This window comes from Phalacrocorax carbo, chromosome 4 (genome assembly GCF_963921805.1).
Source record: "Phalacrocorax carbo chromosome 4, bPhaCar2.1, whole genome shotgun sequence".
NCBI lineage: Eukaryota > Metazoa > Chordata > Aves > Suliformes > Phalacrocoracidae > Phalacrocorax > Phalacrocorax carbo.
This window is the reverse complement of record NC_087516.1, coordinates 17629926-17647547: the sequence shown is the minus strand read 5'-3', so window position 1 is coordinate 17647547 and position 17622 is coordinate 17629926. Positions and strand designations below refer to the sequence as shown.

General features: G+C 39.7%; 1 protein-coding gene across 13 annotated transcripts in view; it reads left to right on the top strand.

Annotated features, from left to right (window-relative positions):
- Positions 1 to 17622, top strand: part of LDB2 (LIM domain binding 2) — a 225285-nt gene that overhangs the window by 72127 nt on the left and 135536 nt on the right. For all 13 annotated transcript variants that reach the window (XM_064449186.1, XM_064449184.1, XM_064449185.1 and 10 more), the window contains one exon: positions 5529 to 5631. In XM_064449186.1, the coding sequence (XP_064305256.1) occupies positions 5529 to 5631 (103 nt within the window). The remainder of the gene's footprint in view (positions 1 to 5528; positions 5632 to 17622) is intronic.

The window sequence follows — 17622 nt, the reverse complement described above, 5'->3', positions numbered from 1 at the left end:
CAGTTTTACTACACATTGTTTGAGAGATGGCATCCAGCCACACTAGTAAGTGAAATAAAAGCAAGCAACACCATTAAAACTGTGAATATGTGTGAAATAACAAATGGAAGGAGTAGAATCGGGCATTCCTGGCAGGGGGAGGGGAGCTGGATATTCTGTAAGATACCACTAGCTTCAAGATTAAAGGCATGTTTAATGCTATGTAAAACACGCTTTATGTTTAAGATAAAATAAATTAGATGATAGAATAACAAATGCAAAAGCAATGGGAGTGGTCCTTACAAACCAGCCCTGGGCAACCATGTTGGTCCTCTTTTTCAGGTGCATTTAATAACCATGCAAGGTACCACATATTGCTAGAAAAGATGTTCTGAATATAAGATAGGTGTGCATCTTCTTGTACCTGTATGACAACAGACAACCATTTAACTATATGGGTTTCTCACCTACATTCTGTATATGAGTATTCCACTCTTTCACTCTGTTTGTTTTGTTTCCAAGAAAATAAATTTAAGACTCAGAATATCAGTATTCCATATAGAATACAAATAAATAGCAGAAGACCCCTATACCAGACCGTAAAAATGTTGTGCATTGCAGGGGCAGACCTATGGATCAGTATTCAAATGTCCAAATGTATAAAATTAAGAAATATGGATCCCTGTTAATTTGTTACTCCTGTGAAATTTATATTAGAACCTTAAATATGTTGGGTAGACTCAAGACGGGTCTAATTTAAAGCTAATGGGGAAAGTTATTGGTTTCTTGTGTTCAAGCATTTTATTTTTAATGGTCTGTCAGTGTGCTCTGAGTATAAACATTAGTGTCAGAATTTTTTAATGATACTTATCTTGTGAGTTTCATAATTTGTAATGGCTGTGCAGTTTTTACAGGTGTATTAATGGCAAAATCTTATCTTGAACTGCATTTTAAAAGCTCAAGTGTAGTTTGATTTTCCAGGAGCGGGAGGAGGGGAGGAATACCATTCTCTCCTTGGGGAGACAGCAGTTTCCTCACGCAGCATTAACTTGAAAGAATATGAGAAGTGCGTATGTTGCCAACAGGAGTGTGGACGTATAGAGTTCTGAAAATAGTAAGTGTCAATAGGGAAGGGTTGCAGGTGCCAGAAGAAAAATGTAAGCTCCCAAGGGGACTATCTCTTTTTATTTTTGCCTTGTCCAATGCCAAGCCACATAGGTTGATGTTTAAAATTCAGTTCTTCCCTGAAAAGTGATTATATAAAAAAAGGGTCCCATTTCAGAACAGAGGTGTTTCCTGTGCATATTCAGAATCACATTTCTTTGTTTCCATGACTCTCTTTTTTAATATACTATTTACACCTGTTATACATGTGCAGCCAAAAGCAATGTGAGGAAGAAAACAAAAATCTGCTTCTTGCCAGGTACAAGCCATGGAGCTGCCATAATGGGGCAGCTCTTCCCAAGACTCGTGGGCAGCGGGACCTCTGCATCCACTCTTCGTGGGAACACAGTAGCTGTGTGCTGAGGCTTTTTCCCCTCTGCAAAACACTAGCCTAGAAATCCGTGACAGGGGATTAAATCCCTTAACCTGCGATGGCAGCTAACTGAGCCGATTATTAATTCTTCTATCCTTGTTAGTCACTGAGGACAAGTGATCACTCTTCTTCATAGCAATCTTTTCATATGATTGAAGACTGTCATCACATTCCCTGTGAGCTGCTTCTGCCTTATACTAAACACAGCTAGAACCTTCTTCCTTACTTACTATAAGTCTTTTGGGGTTGGTTTGTTTGTTTGCTTGTGTCTTTGAACTCAATGATTACTGTTGTTCTCAGCTAAATTCTTTAAGAGTGGGTGGCCCAGACCCGGCCACAGTACTCCAGCAGTGGACAGACTATTCCAGTTGAAGTTTTTCCAGAGATGTGTTTGCTGGAGTGGAAGGGAATTACATCTAAGACATTTCCCTTATTTGCAAGAGCAACAGATTGCTGATGTATTTTCTTTATGATGTAGACCATTTTCTACAGTACTGCTTAGCCAGTTATTCCCCATTTTGTATTTGTGCTTTTGTCACCTCACTTTACTGAATTTCATCTTCATTTCAGACCATTTCTGCAATCTATCAAAATAATCTTGAATTCCAGTTCTGTCCTGCAAGGTATCTGCATCTTCTCTTGAGCGTGGTTTCATGTACTGACTTTTTACATGAACTCCCTTCTGCCTTCCAAGTCATTAAACAAGAATAAAGGAATTTGGAGAAAATTCCATAGGCTCAATTGGCCTTATATTCCAGTTGCAAGATCTATTTTGGTTCAGCAATCACCATCACAGGCAAGTAGAAAAGCCTCATTTGGCTTGCAGACTCTTAATCATGTAAGTGTGTAAGGTGTAAAGAAGAACCCAGCTTGACTCTCAGATCACACAGTGAACATGTGGGACTATTAGATGGAGGAGGAAAAAGAACATCATTGTACTTAAAATCTGATTACGTTTGCCAAAGAAATCAGAGTCAGGAAAAAATATTGAAACACTAGGATTCCATTTACTTGGAGACCCTATTCAGAGTTGAGCCATGCTTCAAATTACAAATAATACTGGGGGTGGAGGGGATCAGAGGGAACAATGACAGTTGTGGCAGAAGACATTTTGCTGCTTGGGTAGCTGGCTACAGCAGCATGCCATCTTCACTTCTGACCCAACTCACTGGCTGTCTCTGGCCTCTTCTCTCCTTTGACCTGTTCCTTAAGTTTATTTTAATACAAAATATTTTTAAAGTATTAGGGGTTTTTTTGTTATGTTTAGGCCATTATTTCAATGTTTGAGCGTGTGAGTGCACTATGTGAAAAGGAGGTTGCCATGGTAATTTCTCATTATTGTTGAATAGAAAAATAATTACTCTGGCAAAATCCCCCGTAACCTGTCAGAGCATAAGTTAAAGATGCCTGGGGGCAGCCTTGCCTTCACCATTCCCTTTTTGCAAGAAAAAGAGGGTGATTTTATTATTCTTCTTTTTTTTTTTCATAATAACCGGATCCTTTTTCAGCTTGGCTAGGGGACACCTCATTTGGTTTTGTTCACCATTTGGCTGTGAGAGTAGTTGGGCCCACCTGTGACAAGGGTGGAGCAGAGAATTAATCAACAGAGCGTATCCAAGCTTGACAGAGGATTTATATATTCTATTAAGGTTTGGGTTTTGGTTTTTTTTTGTGGGTGAGGGTGGGGTGTTGCATTTTCTGTTTTTCCTTCTTCCTGACATAAAATATGCAAAAGCATAAGATAGAGACCTTGGACACTATTCAAACTGTGACAGAGCCTGGATATTTCATCTATCCAGGGAGAGAATCCACAGTAATTCCGCCTCTGCATTTTCCTTGCCTTCAGACTTCTTGGAAGCAAGAGTGAGTGCAAGTATGTGTGGTTGTGAGGTGAGGCCCTGCACTTTCCCTTCTTTTCTCTGTCTTTCCCCTGTGCATTTGCATCCCAGCTATGTGATGCTCCCCTTTTGCCTCCCGTGTCATTGGATGCTGCATGAGTAGCTCAGTGATACTCAACTACTGAGTTAACAAGTGCTGCAAATGTGGTAGGTGACATTGCTCAAATCCTTCCGCCCCGCTCCTTCTCTATGACAAGTGTGTCTGAAAGATCCCAGTTAAACGATACTGCAGCCTCTCTTTTGGCAAATGGCAGAGGGTGGTAGCTTGTAATTACTTGTTGGACAATGCACTCTCGTATGGGCTTACAATGTCACCCACCAGGCTGTCCCGAGTGAAGGATCAGCGTGCAGAGGTATGTTGCTAGATGCTGGTTTCTGGGCCTCTGTTGAACACCTGGATATTCTGTACTTACTATTGTGGCTACTTGGCTAGTCAATGAAACCATGTTTGCATGTGGAAACACACATAAAAGTTTACAGCAGCAAAGAGGAAAGAGCAGCAGCTCTCTGCAGCAACAGATTTCTAAGACATGGGGATGAGGTTTTGATACCTCTTTGAGTGACTGAATTTTGAGCAAGTACTGCAGGGCTGTGCTGCTCATTGTCTTGCCACTGCTGGGTGGGTTGAGCCTTGGCAAGGAAGATGAATTACAGGCTCTGACCCAGCCAAGGAGTCCCTTGGGGGTCTCTGGTAGGAGCTGGAATGCTAAAACCTGTCCTTACCATTCCTCCGTTGGATGCTTGGCAAAAATCAAAGTAAAGTTGTGAGGCAGGAAGGATACCCTGCTCAGCAGTTTGGAGTGAAATCCAGCAGTGAAGTCTTCAGGAAAAACAGGAGCAGAACTAAAAAACCCCAGATAGTTATTTCTCTGCACAGGCACGTATAATGAGAATGACAGATGTGCGTTTTGTCTTAAATCAGCGTTTTATCTCAGGGTTTTTTTTTCTGTGAACATAACGAATGTTATCTGGATTAGTTACATATTGCTCAGACATTAAGAGGTGCTCAGTGCTCACTACACGGGATGAACCTGGCCCTGTACACTGGGAAGGCAGCTGCCATGACTGGGATAGAGTGGCTCTGAGGAGTGTGACTGGGGCATCTTCAGAAGTGTAGTTCCAGCTTTGTTGCTGATCCCATGTGCTGCAAGTGATTTAAATCTCAGGGCCTCAAAGAAGCAGAAGAGACTGTACCAAACATTTCAAATCCAGTTATTAAATATATCCATAGCTTTTGAATGAAACGGTGGATTCTGTTGTTGCCTGACTTCTGCAAAAACCCTTGCAAGCCGGACCATGTGCACAGGTGCTAGACATCGAGGTTTGGGTGCCTGATGCTGATCACTGAATCTGAAAATGCCTGGTTCAGTTGTCAAAGCCAACAGACCACCCGTAGTGGCGTACTGGTATATGCTTTACATTGTACACTGTATTAATAATCGCTATGTTCCAGCTATGTGTATTACTGTAAGTCTAAGTATACACAGGTCATCCTAAAATATTGTTTTCACTTCATGTATCACACTGAAAAGTAAAGATTTCTCACAACAATTGCATTTAAGTAACTAGCTGGTATTTAATTAACCTGCAGTAGCATTGTATTTATATTAAATGCATTGGAGTGGAATGGCTATTATATTTAGTTTCTAAATAACTTTCTTGTCAACTCATGCTGATAATCAGTTTATGTAGCACTATAGAATTAGAGTACTGAGGTTTTTTCATTATTAGGACCAAGCATTTGAGATACGCAGCCCAGAAAAGGGGGGGGGGGAAGTCATAATCGCTTTATTTACAACTGATTTGTAAAATCATTTTTAACACTTGAAGAGAAACATGTATTTATGAGGAGTAAAGTTTTTACATATTTTGTGTGCTCAATAATATGAAGGCCATTTATTGTATATTATATTAAAGATTTTTAGGTTTTTTTCTTAAATTAGAACTAGATCTTTATCTGGGAAAATTAGTTTGAACTATCATATGGACATCTACATCCCAAAATCATAGGTGAAGATGCACAAACTGTGTACGATCCTGTCAAATTTCTTTTACAAAGGATGAACATATTTTCATTTTACCTCCTGTTAAGTGAATGATCTGTTGCTTCCTAGGATAGTGACAACCTCTGGTGGGATGCCTTTGCAACTGAATTTTTTGAAGATGATGCAACCTTAACCCTTTCATTTTGTTTGGAAGATGGACCAAAGCGATACAGTAAGAGATTTTTTTTTTTGTTCTAATTTTAAGCCTGAGTGTCTAAATACAGTTTATCTGGAAGAGACAGATGCAACCCTGGCAATGACAAAGTCACTTGTTTGCATTCACTGACAATCAAGTTCCATTGAAGAATTGCATGGGCTGGGAATCCATTTTTTTGTGGAATTCCTCTGATTTTATTACATGAAAATAAATTATTTCCTAGTGGAGCAGGGCAAATAATGCAATATAATCTTTGGAATTTTTAAATGAATTTGCTTTGGCTGTGCTTGCACTTTTTGTTAATTTGGTTTCCACAAACATTTTAGTGTTGATTCTTGTGGGCGAAACTGTTCAGAGAAAGGGAACTTTGTGGCAAATATCAGTATTGTTGCTGGAAGGGCTTTCAGGTTTAAACAGGGATCAGAAAAAAGAATACCACAAGGTATATCCCTGCTGGTGTAGATAATCATTATTCCATCAGCTGCGTGGATCTATGCTGTTTGCACACAATAAGGACCTGCCCTGGATGTTGTCTGAACAGCAGTGGAAGTCTAGAATACTCTCAATCAAGCACTAAATGAAAGCTCAAATAAAAGTGAAGCAGTGAATAAATCTGATGGCATTGGTATCCATTGCCTGCATACACTGAGCACAAAGAAAGGAGTAAAATTCATCGAACAAATTGTTTGAAGTGAATAATTCACTCGGCTTTACCACTAAGCAGCAGAGAGATAAGTAAACATTGAAAAACTGCCTTGCCAATTGTTTCACTCCATTCAGAGTGACCCCTGCTTCACGATGACAGCTTGTGCTCTCCGCTTAATGTTCTGAATCTTGCAAGGTTCTTCTTTTTTGTGAGAGTGACTGACTGTCAGCGTATCACTCACATACTTCTAATTCCTTTTATCAATTATCTCAGGTATTTATTTGACAAGTGTTACCTTCTCCTGGAGAAAAAATAACAGCCACTTTGAACACACTTTCTGGGATTAGTGTTGACAGAATTACAGTTTCTTGCCTTTCAAAGCAAGTGATAACTCTGTAAAGGTCCTCAAATTACAGCCTATAGCAACGTTGGTAACAGCTGATCTGTCCTGATTAGGTTGAGTCAACTTGTCAGATATCAGATTTGCTAGTTGTGTTATCAGTCCAGAAGGCACAGATACATCAGCAAAAAAGCAATTAATGTCCAGTTAGATCAGAGCGAGTTGTGTTTCTGGAAAACAGTGCTGCATATGAAAGAATTTGTCAAAGAGTAAAATATTTCTGTTGTCACAAATGCTTGACAATGATTGTGCTATCTGTAGCTGGAACAGTTTGGTATGGGGCAATACTGTGATTCTTAGCATTGTTGCTGATAAGTGTGATTGAAATATCAAATTACTCTGGGCATGTTTTTAAAAGCCACTAGTACCCAGGATTTTCCCTCTGGCTTTAATTTCTGACCTGTTGGTGCTTTTGGTGTTGTTATTCTCAGCATCTGGATTTAAAACTAAGCATATAGGGTTCTTTCTGTTCGTTCACGCTTCCTTTCCTTTGTTAGTAAATATTTACGTAATTCTGAACTACAGTATTAGTGATTCTTTGTGACACGAGCAGTATTCCTGTTTAGCGATACTTAAAAGTGCATGCTTGAGCTGTTCCAGTCTGGGACTTCCACTGCCATCTGAGCAGGCTTTGAGAGCAGCCTTGGGGGTGCCAGGTTGTCCAAGTCCCTGCTCAGGGACATTTCCAGCATTGCCTGGGGAGGGCGCAGAGTGGAGGCTGTGTGTTAAGAGCAGCCCTATCTGCCTACCAGGGAAGTTTGTGTCCAAAAACATGTCCAGGACTTGAGAACAGAGCAGTCCGCTCCCCTTTTGGTGCAAACATTAGCAGAAAATCGCTTCTACTTGAAGCAGGTCCTCGCTGAGCACAGAGACCTCATCGGGGTCTCTGTTTTGTCCGCCCAAGCCACACACATGCTCTGTTATGACTATGGAGGGTTTTGGCATCTCCCAAAGACCATAATATCACCCAGTACCTTTATTCCAAGTAACCAGTGAAATCACTGGCCAGCCGGCTGGGGCTCCTGTTAGATGAGCCAGAGTATGCTGAGTGGTGACAGCAACAGGCATGGACTTTTGGAAGAGATGAAACAAAAGTGCCTGGTCTCCATCCGCGCTGTCCCTGGTGAGACACCTGCCCCCTCACCCAGCGTGCACGCTCTTTGGTGTGTATGGGCTGGCTGAGAGGGAAGAGAAAAGACAAAGTTTTTTTCTTACTCTTATAGGCACAAACAGTAGTGGAAGGAACCAAGATTAGGCCCTAGAAAAGAGAAAAAGGAATCCGTTGAGAAGTCATTTGTAGACTTGAAAGTGATGAAAGATGCCAACCTCTTGCCTTTGCTCCAGGATTCAGCTCAAAATTGCCTGCTTTTGTCTTGCTTCAGCCTGTGAGAGATTTGCTTATATCTCTGACATTGGTTGTGCCTGCCACCTTATTTTCCTTCCTTTAGGCAATGGATTTCCCCTTTTGGGAACTAAAATATTCTCTTCTAGAGCAAACAAATTTCAGAAAAATTCTTGTGGGGGGGTGTGTGTGTGTAAGGACAAATGATGTTTCCTTGTCCATGGCCATAATTTTTCTCTGGGTTATGGCAATTCCCAGTCCTTTTCCCTCCTTGTTCTCAGGGACTATTCAGATCTTGCCTTAAGGTGCTAGAGATGAGGAGGAATATGGTGTTTTGCCCCAGGTCCCTTCTTCAAAGCCCCTAAGAGTATTGTGGGAGGATGCTAGAAACTTGCATATTCTCTTCTGCTCTTCTCTAATCTTGACTGCAGTCCCCAAAACACTCTGGGGGCTTCTTTTCCCTGCTTTCTTTAAACTTTTCCTTTCCATTGGTTTCCTATTGCAGCCTCTTTCCCAGCTGTCTCTCTCTGCCCTCTGCTCTTACCTGGACAGGCCCAGTTCCACAGCCAATGTAAATGTTCAGAGCATGTGAATCAGGCCTGTAATCATTGTTTGTGTAAGTGTTATAAGATTTAAAAAAATACTACTTTTGCTTGCCTCCTGTTTCTTTTAACTTTTAATATACATTCTGTCCAAGAAACTAAGCGTTGTAAACTCACTATTTTTTTGCCTCCAAAAACTAAGCTGCTTATTTAATTTCATGGCTCCAGACTGAAGCTTTATGAAAAACACCAAGTATTTTTAGGCCTGCCTTTTATATTATATTGTTTTACAGTACACCTCTCTATATGGAGAGAAGTGTTTTTCTTCCCTTTGCTACTCACTGTTGGGCCTGCATGGCTTCTCCTTGACTATCAGCTCTGAGATTCTTCAGTTTGTAGGGAAAAACAGATATGGGCTAAAGTGGGGATTTTAAGTCACTGGGTTATGTTTACTCTGCCTGGCATAAGACAGCACTACGTACTGATGCTCGAGCTAGTTTTAAATGTGCCTGTATATCTGTATGGCACAGCATGTGAAGATACTTACTTATGCCCTGGGAAGAGTAGAGGTCTGTTAGTTCAGTGATCCACCACTGCTAATTAATTTGATTGCCAGGTTTGTTAGACCTGGAGCAGTTATCTTTGCAGAACATTATTCTGCCCTGGATAGATGCGCACTTGAAAGCCCAGCTCAACTTTTCATGCAGAGATTCTGTGTCAGACCTGAAATCTCTACTGTGCCCATCTTTGCAGCTTTTTTTGTCTTCCTTCAGTATTTTATTTCTGTAGATGCAAGAACTTTATCTTCTGCAATTCTTACCCCCATGCCCCTGCCCCGGTACAGCATTCCAGAAAGAAGATGCTATCTTCTTTCAAATACCCACTGAAAATGTATGCTTTTCTTCCGCTTGCTCAGCTATTCTTTTGGTCTGCAATTATCTATGAACCCTACTCATGCTATTAAATTCAACGTTGAAATTGAGTTTTAATGAGAAATGCTACAGAAAATAAAGATGTATTTTAATGTAACAAAGGTGTAAATTATGGGTATTTTCTCTAGTCTGTCTTTTTGGCTACTGTGAGATGGAGAGAAAGATCACATGTTCCAATGCCTAAAGACAGGGAGAGATTCCCAAGATGGGCTACCTGTTTTAAACTGCATTGAATTATATTTGACAGAAACTTAAGAAGTAAACACGAGAAATTCATTTTACAGTGAGAGCAAAAAGAAATTTGCTTTAATTTATTATGTCGTGATTTATTGGGTCAAGACGCAAATAGGATTTAAACAAAACCAAAAAAGAAAATATGCCTAATGGTTTCCTAGTTGTGGATAAAACATATTCGTTTCCTGTTAAGAGCCTTCTATCCCTGTAAAAGAGTAAATACTAGACTCTGATCCATTGTTGCCCAGGTTCTTTGTTTCTTAGAGACAAAATATTTCCCGAACAGATAAGAGAAACAAGTTTGATTGACAGCTCTTAGCAGAGTCTCATCAGCTGCTGTGCTGACAGCCTGGTGATGCGCACTGTGCTGATGTGGTAGGGACTGACAAGTGATTGACAGCCCAAGACTGTGGAGACAGGAAAGATGAAGCATGCTCAGTAAGAATAATGTGCAGTGTTTATGCAGCACTGCAGAGAATAGGAGCTAGAAAGTTAACTCTTTCAGAGCAAAGTGACACTGTAATACATAATAGATGCAGTTGCCACTGTACAGAAAATTAGAGCTTGTCTACATTTCTATTCACTAAATGTTTTCTGTTCATGGAGGAGCTGTGTACTGTGAGGAAGCAAAAGCATGAGCTATTATATTTGTAGCTGTAAAAAAAAATTCATGTGTGGTAGGTATGATGGAGTCCACAAAATGGATTTATTTAAGCCTATAGATGTAGAATGTATTGAGAATTTCAGGCACTTTTTATGGGCTTCTATCAACCAATTTTATATGGCATTGCATAATGTTACACAGCAGAAATTTTGGAAGGAACCAGTTGAGCTCTTTTGCTCTAGAAAAATATAGTGATTTCAGTTTTATTGTAGCTCTGAATCTGTAGCCGATAACTGAATATGCATTTTGTGTTATAATTGCTACTGCATTTTGTGTTTGGAATGTACAATGTAACTATACCATGCTTTGCATTTTATGCACTTATTGTTCATTTTCTCTGTTTGGTGCATGATCCTTGCTTGATTGTTCTTCATTTCTTGATTTTTTCGTAACTGGAAAGTTAGAGTTTTCTGGACAGTAGTATGAGATCAGTGAACTTTGGAGAAATGGTAAAATCATCAGCTTTAAAGTGCTTATCTAAGATTCTCTCTGTGCCTTTAGAATATATTACGTAGGTGTATCTTAGATTTTACTACAAATTATTTAGTGAATATACAGTGAGTGAGCTGCAACAGATTCCTTCAACCTTTGTCTCTGTTTCTAACCTGTGCAATACAGGTTACAGCCCTTTGTTGGATCAGTTTTGTGGGGGTAAATGGTGGAAAGCTATGTCTAGTGGGCATTTCTTACAAGCAGGGAACATAGTTTCAGAATAAACAGGGAAAGTTCGCCACACATTACCCACTTGCTTAACTATTGTCAAAAAGATGGTTCTGAGAGGCTAGCATGCTGCATTATCACCCCAGGTTTCTATAAAACTGTTGTCTGGCTTCTCTCACATAACTCTTAGAGAGAGAATTAAATTTGCCAAGAGAAACAGATTGTAGTATTTCCAGGAACATGCTCTTTCTTTTTCCTTTTATTTTTTTCCCAGAGAAATCCCAGTCATTAAACATGATTTGAGCATTCAGGTTACAACACAGTAAATTGGCCTAGTTTAGTGAGACAGATTATTCTGTGTGACTGCCTGGTCTTCATCTTCATATACCTCTCTTCTGGTTCTGTTTTTTTCAAAGTTTCTTGGCAATATTTTTGAGTTTAATTTCAGAACAGAGATGAAAATTTTGTTAAAATCAGGTCTAGCAGATCCACAAGTGCCTGTGGGTCACCACCCCCAGGTTAATGATTTCTAATTGATAATTACTTCTTAAAGTTGGTGTTTTAAGGAGTTCGCAACGCACTTTGCAGATGCTCTGTTAGAATTGTATATTAATAATTTTTAGGAAGAATATAAGCAATGCACTAGTAAGGCAAATGCATTACAGATGTCTAAGTGTATTACACCTCTGCACTTACCTTTATCACGGAAACTTCTGTAAGCTCATCAAAGAATAAAATTGAGGTTTGTTTGACAAGTCCTATTCTACATAAACCCATGTTGACTGGCATTAATTACACCCCTTTCACTTCAATCTTCATCAGTTGAACCCTGTATTTTTTTTTTCACTATTTTGTCTGGATTGATATCAAGCAAGTGTATTATGTTACACAGTTACCTGACTGTACAGTGTCCCTTCTTAAATATCGGCACAACAGTAGTGGGTTGTTTAATTCCCTCAGTAGTTCTTTTTTTTATTATTATTATTTTATAATACCAGATAGAAATGTGCAAAGAAACTCTCAGAACTGCTGATTTTAAAACATTTACTCCTAATAGCTACTGTTTAAGGTCCTTCTTAGCTGCTGACAGACTAGGAAGCACTTCTCATCTCAAGATCAAGATTCTTCCCAAAAGTAGAACAAAAAAGCTTTTTATATATTGATGTTAAAAAATTTTCTGTTTCTAAATTAAATTAAGTTTTGAATAAAATTCAAGGTCTTTCTTATTTTCTGTAGCCCATACAGTCATGGATTTTTCACTGCCACCTTCAGCATCTCATTCTCATATTTATGTTTCATAATGTGTTTTTACAGAATGCTTTTCCCTTTTTTTCTCTTTGCTTTTGCATTTGATATTCATAATAATTATCAGGGTTTTTTCCTTCTAATTTTGCCTTCATTTTTCTACTAACCTTTTTGCCAACGTTGTTTTCTTTCTCATGGTATAGTTGTGGCTTTTGGATATCTTATCAAGTCTGTTTAACAGAGTCTTAATTTTCATGCATAGTTATTATCTGTATTTTATCCCAGTCAGTTGAGCTTTGGTGAATCCAGCATTTTGAAGCAACAGCTGTATCTCTCCTACTGATTGGGGTTGCCTCTTCTTTGTCTGTACTGAATGCATGTTTTGGATGGCATTTGTACAGAAACATGTGGTCTGATTGGAGAGAGTCCAGAGGAAAGCAAAAGTCTTGAAAATAAGACTTACTAAGAAAAATGAAAGAATTTGAGTTGATCAGTCTACAGAAGACATGGGAAAAAGGAGAGGGGAAAATAGGACATAATAACAAGACCCACAAAGGAAAGGCACGTGGTCTGTTTCCATGTCCATGATGAGTGGAAGGAGAGATGCTGGTCTTAAATTGCATAGATTAAGTACATTGGTGGGTTAGTTCCTACCAATAAGAAGAATGAGGTGCTGGAACAGATTCCCTAGGGAGGCTGTGGAGCCTCCATCAGCCTAGGGGCTGTGTCTGACCTGTATCTCTGATTCCCTGGAGTCACTGGTGCCAAAGCAAGTGCCAGCTTTCAGTTCCCTGTTCAGTTCAGTCTCAGTCATCACAACACGTTCCAGAACAATTTTTTCATTTTGGGTGCTAAACTTTTTGTGATTAAAAACACCCTACTATTTCTCATTTTTAGCAATATGAATAATGTTTTTCTAATACTGCTGGCTATGCAAGACTTCCTGCACGAATCTTCCACCGATTTCCTTCACAACATGCATTTTTCTTTTTCTCCATATTACTGACAGATGCTGAAGGAATAATTCCTTCTGGTTCCTGATTTGTGATTAGCAGACCTGAATTAGACCTTCACCTCTGTCTGCTGCAGGCTCTTTAGTTAGCATAATGTTCCTGCACTTCTGAGTTATCGGTACCTTTGAAAGATGAAAGGCATTCTCTAAAGTGCCACCATGTGCAACATGTGTGTGCATGCGTGTATGTACAAACACAACCTCAGTTAAGGACTCCATGGAAAGGTTTATAATGAAAACTGTGCTATCAACCTCTTTTTCAAATATCTTACAATTAAATACAAGATTTCAGATATCTTACAAATGGGTATATCAAATCTCGTCTGCTTGTTACTTAGCATGTCACTACACAGTAAGTTACTATACAAATTCATGTTGGAGACCCTATGTCTGTAAAGTGGCACCTGGAAAAGGGCTACTAAAATCCTAATGTGAATATTACACAATTATATATAGCCTCTAATTGCAATGAAACACTGAAATCCCAGTCGATCAGATTGATTCTGCCGCTGTATAAACAGTAAGTGATAAGCCCTCTTTGGGAGAAATCATAATATAATAGGACATGATATATTATAGGAGCCTATTGTCCGTTCAGAGAATAGGAAGAATAAAGGCAAAATTAACATGAGACAATCACAGTGATTTATGGGCTTTTCCCCTGCCCAATACAAACAATCCCTTTGTTGTGGTTAGCTTTTGTTCACCTATTTGGTCCAAATTATGTAGTGTTCTGTTATTTCTCTCTGCTGGAGACAATGTTAATAAAATGGTGGAAATCCATGCAAAATAATGGAAATCAATACTTTTTACAGAAAGTATTAAACAACTTTTCACCTTTACAAAATCAGGGTAAATGATTTTTCTTTGCAGAGGGTGATGGAAGTTGTGAAAAATTGGTCAGTACTTTTTCTGTTTTGCTGAATCATAGAATCATGGAGTGGTTTGGGTTGGAAGAGACCTTTAAAGGTCATATAATTCAATCCCCCTGCCATGGGTGGCAGGGACACCTTCAACTAGATCAGGTTGCTCAGAGCCCCATCCAACCTGACCTTGAACGTTTACTAGGATGGGGCATCTGCCAACTCTCTGGGCAACCTGTTCCCATGCTTCACTACCCTCATTATAAAAAACCTCTTCCTTATGTCTAGCCTGAATCTACTCTCCTTTAGTTTAAAACCGTCACCCCTTGTCCTATTGCTATAGGCCCTGCTAGAAAGACTGTCACCATCTTTCTTATAAGCCTCCTTTAAGTACTGAAGGGCTGCAATAAGGTCTCTCACAGCCTTCTGTTTTCCAGGCTGAAGAACCCCAACTCTCTCAACCTTTCCTCATAGGAGAGGTGTTCCGTCCCTCTGATCGTTTTTGAGGCCACCCTCTGGACCCACTCCAACAGGTCCATGTCCTTCCTGTGCTGAGGGCTCCAGAGCTGGACGCAGCGCTGCAGGTGGGGTCTCACCAGAGCAGAGCAGAGGGGCAGAATCACCTCCCTCGACCTGCTGGCCATGCTGCTTTTGATGCAGCCCAGGATACGGTTGGCCTTCTGGGCTGTGAGCGCACATTGCCAGCTCATGTCCAGCTTTTTGTTCACCAGTACCCCCAAGTTCTTCTCTGCAGGGCTGCTCCCAATCCATTCGTACCCCAGCCCATATTGATGCATGGGGCTTGCCCCTACCCAGCTGCAGGACCTTGCACTTGGCCTTCTTGAACCTCATGAGGTTCACATGGGTCCACTTCTCAAACTTGTCCAGGTCCCTCTGGGTGGCATGCTGTCCCTCAGATGTGTTAACCACACCACTTGGCTCAATGTCATCTGCAGACTTGCTGAGGGTGCACTTGATCCCACCGTCTATGTCACTGATGAAGATATTAAACAGTGCTGGTCCCAGTACGGACCCCTGAGGAACACCACTTGTCACTGATCTTCATCTGGACATTGAGCCATTGATCACCACCTTCTGGATGCAACCACCCAACCACTTCCTCATCCACTGAACAGTCCACCCATCAAACCCATATCTCTCCAATTTAGAGAGAAGGATGTTGTGGGGGCCTGTGTGAAAGGTGTTACACAAATCCTAGAATATGACATCCATAGGTCTTCCCTTGTCTAGTGATGTGGTCACTTCATCATAGAAGGCCAATAACTGGCAGGCAGATCAGTGTTTGGCTTCACATATAATCAGTACATTAAATAGAGATTGTTATGTTTTATTAAAAATAAATGTTGCAATGCTAAGTTATTTTAAAATATTTTTATATTAAATTGAAATATTTAGTTGTTATTGCTACAGCCTTTAAATTATCAGATGATTTTAAGATGGTCAGTTAATATATGTTATGTTTTTGCAGAAAATGTTCTAACATACTTCCGAAGTCCCTCTAAGAAACAAGACTCAGTATGAATATTCATTCAAGCCTAGAATTATATGTGTCTTTCCCTTAGTAGTCAGGAAATATTTTTCTTCTGCATTTTTCATTTTATTTCTTTGCTTTTATTACTTCTTCAGAAGTGAAACACCCCACTTTATGAATGACCTAAGCAATACCATAAAAACCTGGAAACTGTGGCAAAGCATATTTTCATACTGTCCTCTCATTTCTAGAGCAGAGAGAGGCATTTAACTAAGTGTAGTGTTGTTACCCACAACCAGTATAAACTATAATACTTTGGAGCATACGCTTTGCCTGAAGGTATTACAAACTAATTTCTTTTTCTAGAGCACTGAATAACTAAACAGTGGACTGCCAGACTTTTCTTCCCTTTTTGAATCCTCAGGTGCAGGTGAATCAGAATATCAGTCCTATTAGGTCTGGAAGCTTTACGCATATTATGGTAACTTTATAATAATTTGAAAATTCTGTAGTGTGCATATACACATAACACTACAGGTAGTGGTGGTGCAGCACTCACGGCTCTAGGACACTAGCAGGACAAGGCTTGTAGATGCAGACAATCTTTAAGTTCAGATAATAACAAATTCACTGCAAAATATGACCTCTACCCACAAATTTAATCTCACAGACATGTTTGCACATACAACAGAACACAGATAAACATGCAAATGTGCATCCTAATATAGTGTTGGGTTTATTACACAAATGTACATGTTTGTGTTTACTGTACAAATAAAACTTCAATAAAACTTTTACATTGCATTTCAGTGATGCAGCAGTGCTGTTCCATATGATACACCTTATTTTTAGGCATTAGGTATTTGCTGTAGTGCAATATTTTTAAATGGCTTAGGAGAATACAATATGCAACATCCCCCAAAATTATGGAATCTTTATAGAAATACATTTAAACTGGGTCAGCTGCAGCACCATGATTAGTAGAAATAGAGCCAAAAGCTGACTCTGGACACTGAGATACTGTTCCCAATTCCATATTGGAAGTTTTCTTGAATTAATGTAGTCATGAATTTTTTTTTAAAGTCTGCTGTGTATGAGAAGGCTGAGATATTATACAGTGGCTATCATTCTTTATCACATTGAATGGTGCACTCCAAATTATATTACCTTTAAAATGTTGCTGACATTTTGCTGCTCCGCTATTCTGAATCATACAGGTTTTATACCATAGTATTTTAAGTTCATTCTGGTGCATATAGCAGTGTAAGCAGTACCTTGCATTTCCTGTTTCTTCTCACCTTGTTTTCTCAGAGGAGTGGATTCTGTGGAGTATTCGTTTAGGATTTTTCCAGGCAAATGCAGCCAACGTTTACATACTATTAAAAGTTTACATCAGAGAGGACAGTTTATAGGAATATGTATTGGATTTGGAACAGAATTATTGATACTTGTGATATTCCTTTGGTTTTGTGGAGTTCAAACCACTCTCCTACTGAACTATGAGTAATGTCCTGTCTCCTGAGGACATTTTTTCGGCGTTCTGCCTGCACAGGAAGAAGTGCTAATCCAGGTCCAGTATTCCAGAGCTGTTCTTTTTTGAGGGGTCTTGGCTCCAAGATGTTGAAAATGAGTGTTGGTACCTTGATTTTTATATTGTATGGGAAGGCCAAGAGAAGGAGTACAGGCTAGCTCTGATGCACTAGAAATGGCCTCTGCTGCTGTGGAGATAGTTCTGCAGCACGCGAAGTTACCTGCAACCTTGTGCTTTCATGGTGTAGGTCTGTTTCATTGCTGTCACCCTGCCAAGACATGTGGATCGTCATTCACTGGTTAAGAAAAGTTTATTGCTCAAGGGCATTATCACACGCAGCTTTGCATTGGGCAAGGGTCTAAGTGATGTCTCTTCCATTCCTCTACACCAGAATGAACTACCTGCTTGTAAGAATGTTCCTTCAGCCAAAGGGGCCTGTGCCT